At 46.1% G+C, this 14,099-nt stretch overlaps 1 protein-coding gene across 1 annotated transcript in view; it reads right to left on the reverse strand.

The window, feature by feature from the left end:
* The window catches only part of LOC126183638 (uncharacterized), a 150,905-nt gene that overhangs the window by 106,662 nt on the left and 30,144 nt on the right, over positions 1 to 14,099 (reverse strand). The window contains exon 2 of the mRNA XM_049925778.1: positions 36 to 147. Within this exon, the coding sequence (XP_049781735.1) occupies positions 36 to 95 (60 nt within the window). The 5' untranslated portion in view covers positions 96 to 147. The remainder of the gene's footprint in view (positions 1 to 35; positions 148 to 14,099) is intronic.

The following is a 14,099-nucleotide window of genomic DNA, read 5'->3' on the forward strand; positions in this document are numbered from 1 at the left end:
AATGGTAAATGTGACTATCAGAAAACGGTACTCACATAGCCAATGAAAGCGAACACGTGTGGGCTTTGCTGCAGCCATAACCTGTAGAAGCTCATCTGGAAGACTGCACAGCGTCAACGTAGCTCTGAGGTCATGTGACACCCAAAACTGCAACAACAAACACGGAAGTATTTCTATTACGCTGGACGGCACAAGACGACATTACGCGGAAAACAAACACTGACTGTAAGACATTGCTATTTACGACGTCTCGGTTCTTCGGAACTATGACTTACAGCCAATGAATAGGTCTCGAATGACAATCTTCGCAAACACCATGAAACTGCAGTAATGTGATACGCCATTCGAGACATACCTTTCGGCTTCAATGTTTCTCTGTAGCGAACATTTATTTAACGTAAATTAACAAGAAAGTATGATAAAAAGCTTTCGATGTTACTGGGCCACAGTCATGCAGTATTAAGAATAAACCGCCATTTGACTGTATATTACTGTATTTTTCTTCTGTACTATCTAAGAGTTCGGCTTTTACGCCATTATCGAGTGCAATGCTAAAAGTTCCTAGACTTTTAACACGTCACATCTGGTACCGTCTTAAAATCTTAAAGACATACGCCACTCTTGTTTACCTGCTTTGGGCTGAGTTTACCAGTGATGACGTGTAAATGGCCTAAGAACTTTTAGCATAGTACTCGATAATGGCGTAAAAGCCTAAATCTAGTCAGTCCAGAAGAAGATACAGTAATACGGCCATTTGGAGGTTTATTCCTTTTTTAAAAAAAAGACGAGATTCTCATAATCTGTAGCGTTTATTTCCTATGTTAATCTGAAAAAAAAAATAAAAGAAGTCATCCACTGTATCATCTAAACCTGCACCAACGTTTACGAAAATCGTGATATAAAAAATAATACATGTAACTGCTATTAACTTTATATCACAGATGAGGTATGTAATGACACAGTGAAGGCACGAATTCAGGGAACGGTTCTGGGAGAGAGGGAGGTGGGTCACAGTTTGTTACTGGTCCTCCTCCCCGTCTATCAAGTGCAATCTGTCGACATCAACACTTCACAGATGCCTGGGATTTATATGATTAACAATAAAAATTTTAGTATAATAATAATTTTGTTTACGTCAGCGCCTAACACATCGCTTTAACATAACCCCCAAAAACTGCAGTTCAGAGTTACACAGAATTTGAAGAGCACTCGTCCGAAGACATAAGATTTAAGCGTGACATACAATTGATTTAATAATTGTAATAGCAAATACTCCCAAAGTTTTACAACGTCTTAATTTTTTAATGTGCAAAAAATCAGAGTGGGCATTCACCGCTAGGGTTGTGAACAACATGTTTTTCAAATGGTTCAAATGGCTCTGAGCACTATGGGACTTAACTTCTGAGGTCATCAGTCCCCTAGAACTTAGAACTACTTAAAACTAACTAACCTAAGGGCATCACATACATCCATGCCCGAGGCAGGATTCGAACCTGCGACCGTAGCGGTCACGCGGTTCCAAACTGAAGCGCCCAGAACCGCACGGTCACACCGGCCGGCCATGTTTTTCAGACCAGGGCTACATAATCGTATAAATGGAGAGAATGCTGCTACTTACACACACTTCCGTCTCCTTTTGGTGAAGACTGTCTATCTATTTTCTTTTCATTCTTTTTTTTTTACTTTGTGGAAGGTCTTTTCCCTAGCGGTTCTAGGCGCTCAGTCCGGAACCGTGCGACTGCTACGGTCGCAGGTTTGAATCCTGCCTCGGGCATGGATGTGTGTGGTGTCCTTAGGTTAGTTAGGTTTAAGTAGTTCTAAGTTCTAGGGGACTGATGACCACAGATGTTTAGTCCCATAGTGCTCAGAGCCATTTTTTAAGGTCTTTTGCCACCTGTTTTGCCTCACTCAACTTACTGTCATTTGGCAGTTATATCAGTGGACTCACGAACCGAGTCGAATTTATTGTTGACCAGGGGCATGATTAGCTTGTCTGTGGGGACCTTTATTCGGCTGGAACGTTATCTGCAGCCAGTCAGACCGCAAGGTCATCCACGTGGGGTCGCAACTGGAAAGTATCCAGTCTTCAACACAGCTTGTAATTTTCTAGAATCTTTGCCATTTTAGAGACTCGAAGTTTTGATGCTACTTTACTTTTTGCGGGTTAGCTGAGATATGTGCAAATGGATATATGAAAAGTATAAATGCTTTTAGTATAATATTCAGGGGGGTGGTGATCAGAGCGCCATGACACCACCCTACCTCCTTCCCCCCCCCCCCCCTTTTGGATCAGGGATCTGTGCCTGACACACAAATCATAGCTTTAACGATCTGTATATGATCTCATGTTTTGAGTACTCCATATGATAGGAGATCCGCCTCCATAGCTCAGTGATCAGCGTATCTGGCTGCTGTGGAGGATCCAGGTTTGATTTCTAGTACTGCCAGGAATTTTTCTTTGGTGAGAGGACTGGAACGAGGTACACTTAGCCTCATGCGTGTGTGTTTTGTGTGTTTTTAGAGCTTATGTGTGCTCGACGGCGAAGTCATCAGCGCCCTTACACTTATTAAAGCAAACAAATGCGGCTAAAACCTCGAAAATGTTTCCACACTCATGCACTCCACACGCCTAAGAACAGTGTTCCAACAGAATGACTATTCTGATAGACAGATACGCCATACATTCAGTTCTAAGCAAGTTCAACGCAGCGATGCAAATGAAGCTGTGAAAGGTACCCATTGCAATGGTGTCTTTGCCGTATTTTGCGGGCATGTCTTCAAGAATAGGGAGAATCCTCAAGAGACACGACATCAAGAGTGTTTTTCGGCCACCAGCAAAATGAAGAATTTGTTGTGTTCGGTCAAAGGCGATCTTGGCATCAGCAAACGTGGCGTATATAAGATCCCATGCCAACAAGGCAAATCTTATTATATTAGGCAGACATGCCCATCCGCGCAAGAACGTTGTGTTTAAAACCATCGCCATACACGCCTGCGCTAACCTGATAAATTAGCAGTAGCGGAGCATTGCCTACACACAGGGCGTCGCATGTTTTACAAGAAGACTGAAGTTTTATCCTCAGCGTCATCTTTCTGGTACTGTGTGCTTAAGGAGGCGATACATATCCGTACGGCGGACGATCTTATCAACAGGGATGCAGGTTTGCAAATAAGCGCTGGAATCCAGCACTGGCTGTCATTAAGTTAATACCGGAGGAACAAGAACTTCCGATTCATGACCCGACGCAGATTTAATTCAGCTTTTAACCACAGGAGCTTCTGGCAGCACAATCACTGCCCACGGCGCACGCGCGGAAGACCTTTCTGCGGCTCCCACAACAGCTCCCACCACACATCGTGGACGAAATTACGTCCAAAAACCGTCTACACCTAGAGTGGATAAGGACACGCAACCTGGAGATAAAGAGAACATTAAACCGGATGCGGCGCCATATCAAGGCGGCTGTAGATGCCCACAGGCAACAAGAGTGGGCGGATAAAATAGCACGACTAAACGTCGAAGACGGCACCGCTTGGAAGGTAATCAAAAGCTACCTGTGCCGATCGATGAAAATACCAACCTTACAGGTCGGTGCTGACTGCTTTAGCCATCCGAATGCGAAGGAAAACGCCTTGGCAGACGCTTTCGCCGCTAATTTTACGCCGACCGAAGGCCCTGTGGACGCCGACCACATACAGCTCGTCAGGGAGCGCCTCCCCATCTTCCTGGCAGGGAGAACTGATGACCAAGCGATCACACCAATCAGTTCAGCCGAAGTCGCTGCGCAACTTCGCACACTCAACAGCAGAAGGCAGGAAGCCCCGACTCAGTAACAAACACCCTGCTGTACCGGCCACAGTAGCGGATGTTCTAGCCAATACATTCAACATCATACTCCAGTCTGGAACATTCTCATCCTGCTGGAAGCACGCAGCAGTGGTAGCTCTTCCCAAGCCAGAGAAAAACATCCACTTGACTGAGAACTACCCCCCTATAAGCCTACTGCCAGCGCTGCCAAAGGTGTCTGAAAGATTACTCATTCAGCGCCTCCACCGCCATATTGAAGACGAGGACATCATACGCAAGCAATAGTTCGGCTACATTTAATGCAAGAGGCGTTCTAAGCCATTGACCGACGCGAGTATTTCGGCGCTCTTCTGCTCGACGTGTCTCTTGCCTTTGACTCCGTGTGGTACGATGGTCTCCTTTACAAACTTCTTGTACTGGGGATACCGACGCCGCATGTGAGGCTCCTGCAGAGCTATCTGCAGGACAGGACGTTCCACATTCGAGCTGGTAGTGGAATTTCCACGGAGCGTCGAATACCCGCGGGTGTACCACAAGGCTCGGTCATTTGCCCGACCCTCTATTAGTTTTACACAGTGGACCTGCCGCGCAAAGAGCCAATCAAACCGCAGTTTACATCCTGCAAAGGCGACGACAGATGGCCACAGACAACATGACGGAGTGGGCCATCAAATGGCGTCTATCATACAAATCAGAAAAGTCAAAGACACATTTCAACAGGGGTACCACCGATCTCTGTGCGTGGACGTCCAGTAGAGTAGAGTGCCAGTTCAAATACCTTGGCGCCACGATAAACGAACGTCTGACGTGGCGCCAACATATAGCAGAGGCGAGGGCGAAAGCACAAGGTCGGCTACGGCTACTGTACGCTGCGCTAAACCCTACAACAACGCTGCCTGCCCACTTAGGTCTCACGCTGTACAAAGCAGCAATACGACCCCTATTGGAATGTGCAGCGGTAGGATGGGGAAACACAGCTGAGACCAACTTACGCAGCCTTCAGACCATCCAGAACATGGCTCTGAAACTGGCACTCCTTCCCCCGGAGGACCTACACGTCTTTCGCCTACATACTACCACTCAGGAGCCGGTTTAAGGAAACTCAAAAATTTCTACAAAAACACAAGGCAAGCGAGAAATCCACTCATCCGCGAGCTCGGCCAAAGGCCACGCTGGTTACATACAACAAGATGGTCAGACCTGTTACGGTTTGAGTAAGCAAGTCGTAACTCACGAATCACCTCAAAGCTCCAGTGGAGAGCAACAAACCCAACCAAAAAAATGTCTCTAAGAAGAACACACCAACTACAGAAGGAACAATAGCGAAAGGCTATTAAAGACTTCTACGGAACCAGGAGGCGCGCGGTAACAAAACCGCTGAACATCAAAACTGATGCATATCTCCGGTAGGGGGTACTAAAAGCGCCGCTTTCCTCCGCAAACCCGTTAAGAGTATTTGCTGTCTTACGTTATTCTCTTGATCCTTAAGCGAGGTATCCTATTGTGGTAGCATAATGCTTGCACAGTTTTCTTCAGATATAGGTTCTTTAAATTTATCCAACAGCGTTTCAGGAGAACTACGGGGTCTTTCATCCAACGATTCCCAGTGGAGTTCAAGTCATCTGGTACCTCATTCTCCAGGAAGTCCACATCAAGAAAAATTATTCGATAGTCATTCAGGAATAGTTTGAATACTTGCAAAGGTTGGGTAGTTTACCGTATTGTTCGTACAGACAAATTTATGGTAAATAAAACAATATGAACCATAAAGTAAGATGGCTTACGTTCGGGCTTCCCACCAGAATTGCATTCCGTTGCCACTAAATTCCATAACCCGTAAACCGCATCACACAGGCTTGGATTTGGAGTTCGGTTCTTAATAACAACATATGATCATTATTATTTTACTAACGCATTTTATAAATTTGTTTAGGGTAGTGTATAGTACATCGCTTCCTCATAACTTCCAAAGAACTGCATTTCATAGCATCTGTCAAAAAATTTGAAAGTAACTGTGACATGCAATTGCTTTACGAACTATAACAGCAACAAAGCTTCACAATTTTGACAACTTCACAATTTATACGGTATAAAATCGAAGTATGCATTCATATCTATCAGTATTTCACTTAGCTCTAAGACTGCGAACGTAAATCTGCTGGCTATGGCCGTGCGAACATATGGGCAGAACGCTGTATGTTTATACCCTTTTCACCTACGTATGATAAAGGTTTTGTGTTATTTTTCTTAGTGCAGCATCTTTCTCCTTCTGTCCTGCCTTCCCTCAAATTCCTGTGATTTGTCTGTTACACTTGTGGACTCACGAAGCTAATCGTACGCTGACGGAAAAAAATCGCAACACCAAAAGATAATAAATCTAAAGTAACGAAATTTTGGGAAAACGTTTGTCTAGGTAACGTATTTAAGTGATTAACATTACAAGACCAAACGTTAAAGAATGCGCGAGATAAGCCATTGCAAATGTGAAGTACTGGCACATTAATTGCCAGTGTACCCTCTAAAATGTTGAATGCAAGCATGCATGGAAACGTGCATGCATTGTGTTGTGCAGGTGCCGGATGTCAGTTTGTAGGATGGAGTGCCATTTCTGTTGTACTTGGTCGATCACTACAGGAACGGTTAATACTGGCTGTATATAACGCTGATTTGTCGTCCAATGATATCCCATATGAGATCGATTGGAAACAGATATGGTGACTGAGCAGGCCAAGGCAACATGTCGACATTCTGTAGAGCATGTTAGGTTACAACAGCGGTATGTGGGCGAGCGTTATCCTGTTGGAAAGCACCCCCTGGAATGCAGTTAATGAATGGCAGCACAAAATTTCGAACCACCAGACTGACGTACAAATTTGCAGCCAGGGTACGTGGGATAACCACGAGAGTGGTCCTACTGTCATACGAAAATGCACCCCTGACCATAACTCCAGGAGAAGGTCCAATGTGCTTAACACGCAGACAGGTTTTGTTGCAGGCTCTCAACTGGTCTCCTTCTAACCAACACACGGCCATTACTGGCACCAAGGCAGAACCAGCTTTCATCAGAAAACACGAAAGACCTCCACACTGCCCTCCAATGAGCTCTCGCTTGACACCAGTCAAGTGGCAAATTGCGGTGGTTCGGGGCCAATGGAATGCACGCTACAGGGCGTCGGGTCCAGAAATGTCCTTGAATTAGCCGATCTGACAGTTCGTTGTGTCACTGTGGTGCCAACTGCCGCTCAGATTGCTGCGGCAGATGCAACACGATGCACCAGAGCCATACGCCAAACACGAAGGTCTTCGCTCTCGGTAGTGCTACGTGGCCGTCGATAGCCCGGTCTTCTTGCGACCGCACATTCTAATGACCACCGTTGCCAACAATCATGTACAATGGCTGCTGCCTCGTCTTTCTGCAGTATCGCGGAAGGAACATCCATCTCCTCGTAGCAGTGTTACACGACATCGTTCACACTCAGTGAGGTGTTGATAATGGCGTCTGACAACTTTCGTTTACATGAAATGTACCTGTAGTTGCGAATATGGACTACCATCAGCTGTGTGATAGAATGACGACAGCAAAAATTTGTGCCCGGTTTGGACTCGAATCCGGATTTACCGCTTATCGCGAGCAGTCGCCTAACCATTTAATTTTATCTTTTCGCGAGTGGTCGCCTTACTATTTTTTTTTTTTGGAGACAGGTGCTCTACCGCCTTTGTTTACATTTAAACAGGAACAATAGAAAACAAAAAAACTACCTTTTGTTGGTATTACAAAATGAGATTAACAATACATAAACTGAAAGAGTAACTATAAACCAGACTGACGTCAAATTAACGTTGTAATAATCAGTAAAGTTTGGAAAGGTAGACATACGTCAGAAATGAAAAACATAAGAAATTTACGTTAAAAAAATACTTCTCCATCCATGCTTCAAACTTCAATGAATATCTTTTACAAATTAAAGCAAATCCTGGATCACAAACAATATTTAAGTGAAGGTAAATTTCGGGAACAACTACTGCATTGTCATACCACAAATAATATTTCGTTATTGCTTGAAAGCTAGTAAACCGAACATTATTCTCGCTTACATAAAGAAGGAAATCCACATCACAATGGAGAATCGTATTTCCAATCCTCCCCTCTGCTGTTCTGTCATCCGGGTACGTTTTCTCGTAAGTATAAGGTACCCACCGATTCTTCTCTTCTGTTCATTCTTTCTTCGCATTGATAATTTAGCTTCTCCTACCCTGGACGTTCCAGCTACGCGGGGGCTCTTGAATAACACTCCATAGGAAGTTAGAGAAATACTGTCGGTATTTCGGATTGTTCACGATCTTTACATGTCGTTCCTGTAAAAAAGGTCCAAAAGTTCATTACATTCTTTGGGCCATCTATGAACAAATAGAGCACCGTCTGACCTCGAAGCCACGTTACGGCATTCGTTTTGGTGCGTGGGTTGTACGTCCCGTCCGTGAAAAATATAATCTTAGGTTCAGCGTTGTGTTGTCCCATTCGAAGAAAGAAAGCGATCATTTGTGTCGACAAACGCCACACCTCTGCCAAGGAGCCGCATATGAGGCGGTATTCATCGTTGTCCAGAGTTTGGCACTGAGGGCACAATGGAAAATCTGTCTTATGAATCACATGGAGTCTGGATCTTGTGACATTTTTATCATTAACTGTTAGTTACCACGTTGCACGTGTCTCTGTGTCTAAGGAAACATGGTGTATCATTTGCAGGCCGGCCGGGGTGGCCGAGCGGTTCTAGGCGCTACAGTCTGGAACTGCGCGACCGCTACGGTCGCAGGTTCCAATCCTGCTTCGGGCATGGATGTGTGTGATGTCCTTAGGATAGCTAGGTTTAAGTCTTTCTAAGTTCTAGGGGACTGATGACCTTAGAAGTTAAGTCCCATAGTGCTCAGAGCTATTTTTTGTATCGATTGCCATACTACTTGCCAATTCATCAACTCATATGTGCATGTTTCCTCTGAACAGGATTACTGTGTCGTCCGGTCGTTAGTATCCGATAGATGTCACGCGCCGTTGCAGGTCTGGTTTCCGGCAGAGCCGTCTGAACGTAGCTGTACTCTATAAATAAAGTGCGTATATGCTGGAGTGACTGGGAAATGCGCTGGACCGCCACTGGCGCCAGTCGAGAAACTGGTACTAGTTCTTCTATTAAGATTTCTGTCAGACAAGTCTGATGCCGCCTCCATAGTTTTAACATTGTGCTGATGCATAGTGGCCGGCCAGAGTTTGGAACCGCCCGACCGCTACGGTCGCAGGTTCGAATGCTGCCTCGGGCATGGATGTGTGTGATGTCCTTAGGTTTAAGTAGTTCTAAGTTCTAGGGGACTGATGACCCCAGAAGTTAAGTTCCATAGTGCTCAGAGCCATTTGATGCATAGTGCCACGAATAGATCACGAGCCTGCGCAAGACCAAGTCCACCCCTACAAAGAGGGTGGGGGAGGGGGTAACGGTGTCGTATCTTACTTTAAGCAGTAGATCTGCACTCACAAAAGAACCGAACGCGGCCAGTATTCGTCGTGCTGTCATCACCGACATTGGGAGTACTTGAACAAAGCGCGTAATTTGTGATGCCAGGTATGTGTTAAGAATATGTGACCCGCTGGACCATGTCTACTGCCCGTATGATGTTCCCCTAACGCCCGTCCGGACTGACTGCAGTAGTATCTTACAGTCGTATGCTGGTGTGCCACATATGTTGTTGGTCAAAACAATACCTCGACATTTCAAGTTATCCATGAGCCGCAAAGGTGCTACACATTCTTCCGGTAGTCCAACAATATTCATCGCTACAGACTTGTCCATATTTATACGGCTGCCGGTGGTCGCTCCATATTTGCTTGCCCAGTCTAAAGCCACACTCATACCGTTTTCATTCCGTTCTATCAGCACCAGGTCATCCACATATGACTTGCCCATAAATTTGTATCCTCGCAAAGTCAGTCCTGTCAAGCGGTGTCGTAGGCAGCAAACCAACGGGTCGAGAGCCAGTGCATATAATGCCGTTGACAAGGGACATCCTTGTCTGACCGATCTCACTACGACTAGAGATGTTGTCGTACGTCCTTTGACGAGCAACTTGGAGGAGGCATTGGTGAGTAGCCGCATCACGACAGAGATAAATGGTCGTGGTAATCGCATGTGTGTCAGGACTTCTGCAAGATAGTTATGGCTTACTCTATCAAAGGCTTGATCAAAATCTATTGACGCTAGTGCTGCACGGAGGTGGCACGTCTTTGCTAGGGCGATCAAATAGTGATGTTCTACAAGCGCCATCTGAATGCTGTTATCTCCACCGAGCGAAGTTTGATCGAGTGAGAGCATTTGAAGCAAGGCTCTTCGGAGGAGTGCTGCTAACAATCTGGTGAATATTTAAAAAAAAATGGTTCAAATGGCTCTGAGCACTATGGGACTTAACATCTGTGGTCATCAGTCCCCTAGAACTTAGAACTACTGAAACCTAACTAACCTAAGGACATCACACACATCCATGCCCGAGGCAGGATTCGAACCTGCGACCGTAGCAGTCGCGCGGTTCCGGACTGAGCGCCTAGAACCGCTAGACCACCGCGGGAATATTTTAAAGTCGCAGTTAAGCAGCGTCAGTGGTCGATAGTCCCGTATCCGTGTACCACGCAAGGACTTGTGTATCGGGATAATCAGTCACTCCACAAAAGCCAGCGGTAAGGGCACGTTAGGAAACATTAATTCGCGGCAGATAGTGGTCCATCGTAGTGCGATCACATAGCTAGAGGTCCTGTAGAATTCCAGAGGGAGGCCATCTGGTCCCAGTGATTTGTTCTCCGCCCCCCTACCAATGGCCTCAGTCACTTCCTCCTCTGTAATCTCCTCCATCAGTTGTGTTTCCGCCTCTGGATCAATGGCGCCGAAAATCATATGTGTAACTTCGTTAATGGCCCCCAATCGGTATCCATTGCGGTGTAAAGTTGAGTGTAATGTTCTACAAAGGTATTGCCTATTTCTTGTTGCGATGTTAGGTGTCTGCCATCATCCGTGTCCACGGCATGTACTAGTGCTCTTCGTCGTCTCGTTTTCGTTGATGATGTGTTGCATGCATGGGCGTTCTCCTGCAACCCGATCTAGTGTCTGCACATTGACCACTGTACCTTCGAGGTGGCGTCGCATGATGGATATAATTTTGGCTTTTGCTCGTTGTACCGCCTCTTGCCGCTCCGGAGAAGGCATTTGTTCGGCGCATTCCCGTAGTACCGTGAAACAGAAGTTCATCGTCTGACGTCGCCACACTTCCTGCTCACGATCATACAGTATGTCATCAATGCACGGCGCAGTGCCAGATTGGCGTAACCCATACACCAACTTCGGGTCGTGGGATACTACCGAAGGCGTCGTTTGCAAGATCTCCAAACATCTTCAGTGACGTCTCGACAAGCTGAGTCCCGCTGGTGGACGACGTTCATTTTCCAAGGACCGCGGCTTCGCCACACTTCCTGCCGCCGGAGGAGATTGTACATATTAATGCTATATGGTCGGTACTGTCTGTAGGCCACAGCTCCGCTTCCAGGACGTCTGTGTTAAGATTGCGTCTAACATATATTCGGTCGAGACGGCTAGTGAAATGACTCGTTGTATGGGTGCATCCAGGATGGAGGCTATGGACATGCTCCCAGATGTCAACCAGATGCATACTCTGCACCAACATTCGTAATTCCGGGCACAGGGTATATCGAGGAAATTGATCTTTCGGTGCAAGTACAGAATTAAAATCCCCGCTTAAGATTAATCGGTCGTGTCGACATTGGAAGGGCGAGGCAATTTCGTCTGCAAACAAGCGGGAACGCTTTTGCTTTCTGTCTGTACCGGACGGTGCATAAATGTTGATGGGTCGTACGTCAAGTACAGTCAATGCTAATCCCTGTACCGACGGTAGGCACAGCACATCCTCTGCCGTGACGCCTTGTTTAAGAAGTATTGCTATGCCGCTGCCAGTTTCGGAGTCGTGTGGTATGTATACCCGCACGTGACAGGAAATTCATGGACGTATACTTCCTGTAGGAGGACGATGCCGGTGTCCGCTGCTTGTAGCATGTCTTTGAGTAAGGACACCTTAATCTGCGACCAGCTCTTGACGAATGCTGCCGCCGAGACGGTGGTGTTCTGGATGAGAAATCTCGGGACCTTCTGTAAGGTGACCGTCTGCCTCTGTCGTTTCTTGATCGTCGCCCTCCATACGTATTAAGGAGTCGTCCGACGGGGTTAGACGTCGATTCTTGCGCCGTTTCGGTGACCATTGCTTACGCTTGTGCGTTTCCGTATCCAAATGTGGGCGAGTATCTCTGCCACCACTGCAGTCGGACACGAAGGCAGCCGTTGCCACTATTCGACTATCGATGACCATTTGCTCATCCGATCTCTCTACTGGTGGTATCGATCGGTGCTGCTCGGTGGGGGGGGGGGGGAGGGGGGGAGGCATCGCCACCGTCACCATGCTCGTGTCGTCATCCGTTATCGTCGGCTTTTCGACTGGCCTGTCCAGCTATTGGGCGCGGTCACTGTTCGGTTGCGCTCGGAACAAATTTGCATATATGAGAGGGAGAGACGTCGCCACAGGTGTTGCTACAGGTTCACCTGTCGATATTTGTGCAATTCTTCGTTGGAGACACGCTGAGCGAACGTTGCCTTCCTGACCACAACCTGAGCTAGTTTTCCGCTGAACATCGTAAATGACTATCGTTCTGCAGCTTCCAAATGTGACATAAGACGGCACATGTTTTGATAGTTCGATCCGTATTTGTCGCACACCATGAAGTACCGGGTACATGGTAAAGGTTGTCCATTTTTCTGCTGAAATACTCTGACAGTTCTCAATCCAAGTCCTATATGATCAATAACTACCATTCCGACATGGACGTCTGAATGTTTAAATTTAAATCCATCTTTATGGTCGCGTACGATATTGTCACACACCGTGTCGTTGATCCGTTTGACGTAGACCACACTGCTTCTGATAGAGAAATGGATGCCAATCCATTGGGTCAATTTCAATTTCTTGGTGTATAAATCGTTCTACTTCATATGCCTTCGGTCTTGCAAATTCATTATTAAAGCTGATCTTGATAGTAGATTGTCGGTACGAATGAGCCATTCTAGTTCGAAAGTGCAAGCACAAGCGAAGGCTAACACGAAGTAAACAACCGCGTGCGCGCGAAGGTCCGCGGCAGGGACGTTAACATACGTCCGAGCCGCACGACTGCGGAAAGCAGGCTGCACTTACATACTACTTAATCTAACTTCCCAAACCAGCACTGTTTGTGAAGGAGCTTTGTATCGTAATTCGGAGTAATAACAGGTGCTGCAATATCGTATTTATCCGAGTACACTGAGCAAGCGACTTTCAAGTAATAGCCTCCCCTCTGCAGAAATATACATAATGGATGTACAAGTACAGGTTGTAGACGACATATGGAAAATTGGGTTTGGCTATGAGTCGTTTTCGGAATAATCTAATGGCAAGGCGACCGCTCGCGATAAGCGGGAAATCTGGGTTAGAGTCCAATTCCAGCACAAATTTTCGTTGTCCTGGTTCCATTATACAGCTGATGGTAGCCCGTAGACGCAACTGCGAATACTTTACACGTATTCCATGACGGCTGCAGTCGTCGCGGTGTCTGTTCCTTCGGACATGCATGTGCGAAGGAACATTGTGACGTAATTCGAAATAATACAGGCATTGCAATATCGTATCGTAACTTTCGTCTATGTCGCACAACTCCTTCTTTATGTTGCGATATTTTTTTCTGTCAGTGTACTTGTTGTTGGCGGCAGGTATGGTCAGTCCATGGAGTGTGCGCCTCTATTTGGCTGGAATGTTTTCTACAGTCAGGCGGAAAACCACTCCACATGGACTAACCTTCAGGGCCGCAACGGAAGACTATCCTGTATTAAGCTAAACTTGCACCTTTTTTAGAATTTCTTGCAATTTTTGAGACTCCTAGTTATTACGATACTGCATTCTCCGAAAGTTAGCTGCAAAATTTATATATTTATATGTGTAAAAATATAAATATTTTTAGTAAAACGATGCTTGTGGAAGGGTGTCATGACCCCGAGACTACCTCCCACCCACTCCCACCTCCCTTGGATCTGCGTCTGTTCGTCGATATAATAAGGCAGGCCACCATACATCTGTGCCATATCCTCAATGCTTGTACGACAGAAGTTAAATTTAGGACCTCAGAAGAACTCAGTTTACCCATTTTAAGCTGAATATTCTTCTT

The sequence above is a fragment of the Schistocerca cancellata genome, chromosome 4 (genome assembly GCF_023864275.1).
Source record: "Schistocerca cancellata isolate TAMUIC-IGC-003103 chromosome 4, iqSchCanc2.1, whole genome shotgun sequence".
Lineage (NCBI taxonomy): Eukaryota > Metazoa > Arthropoda > Insecta > Orthoptera > Acrididae > Schistocerca > Schistocerca cancellata.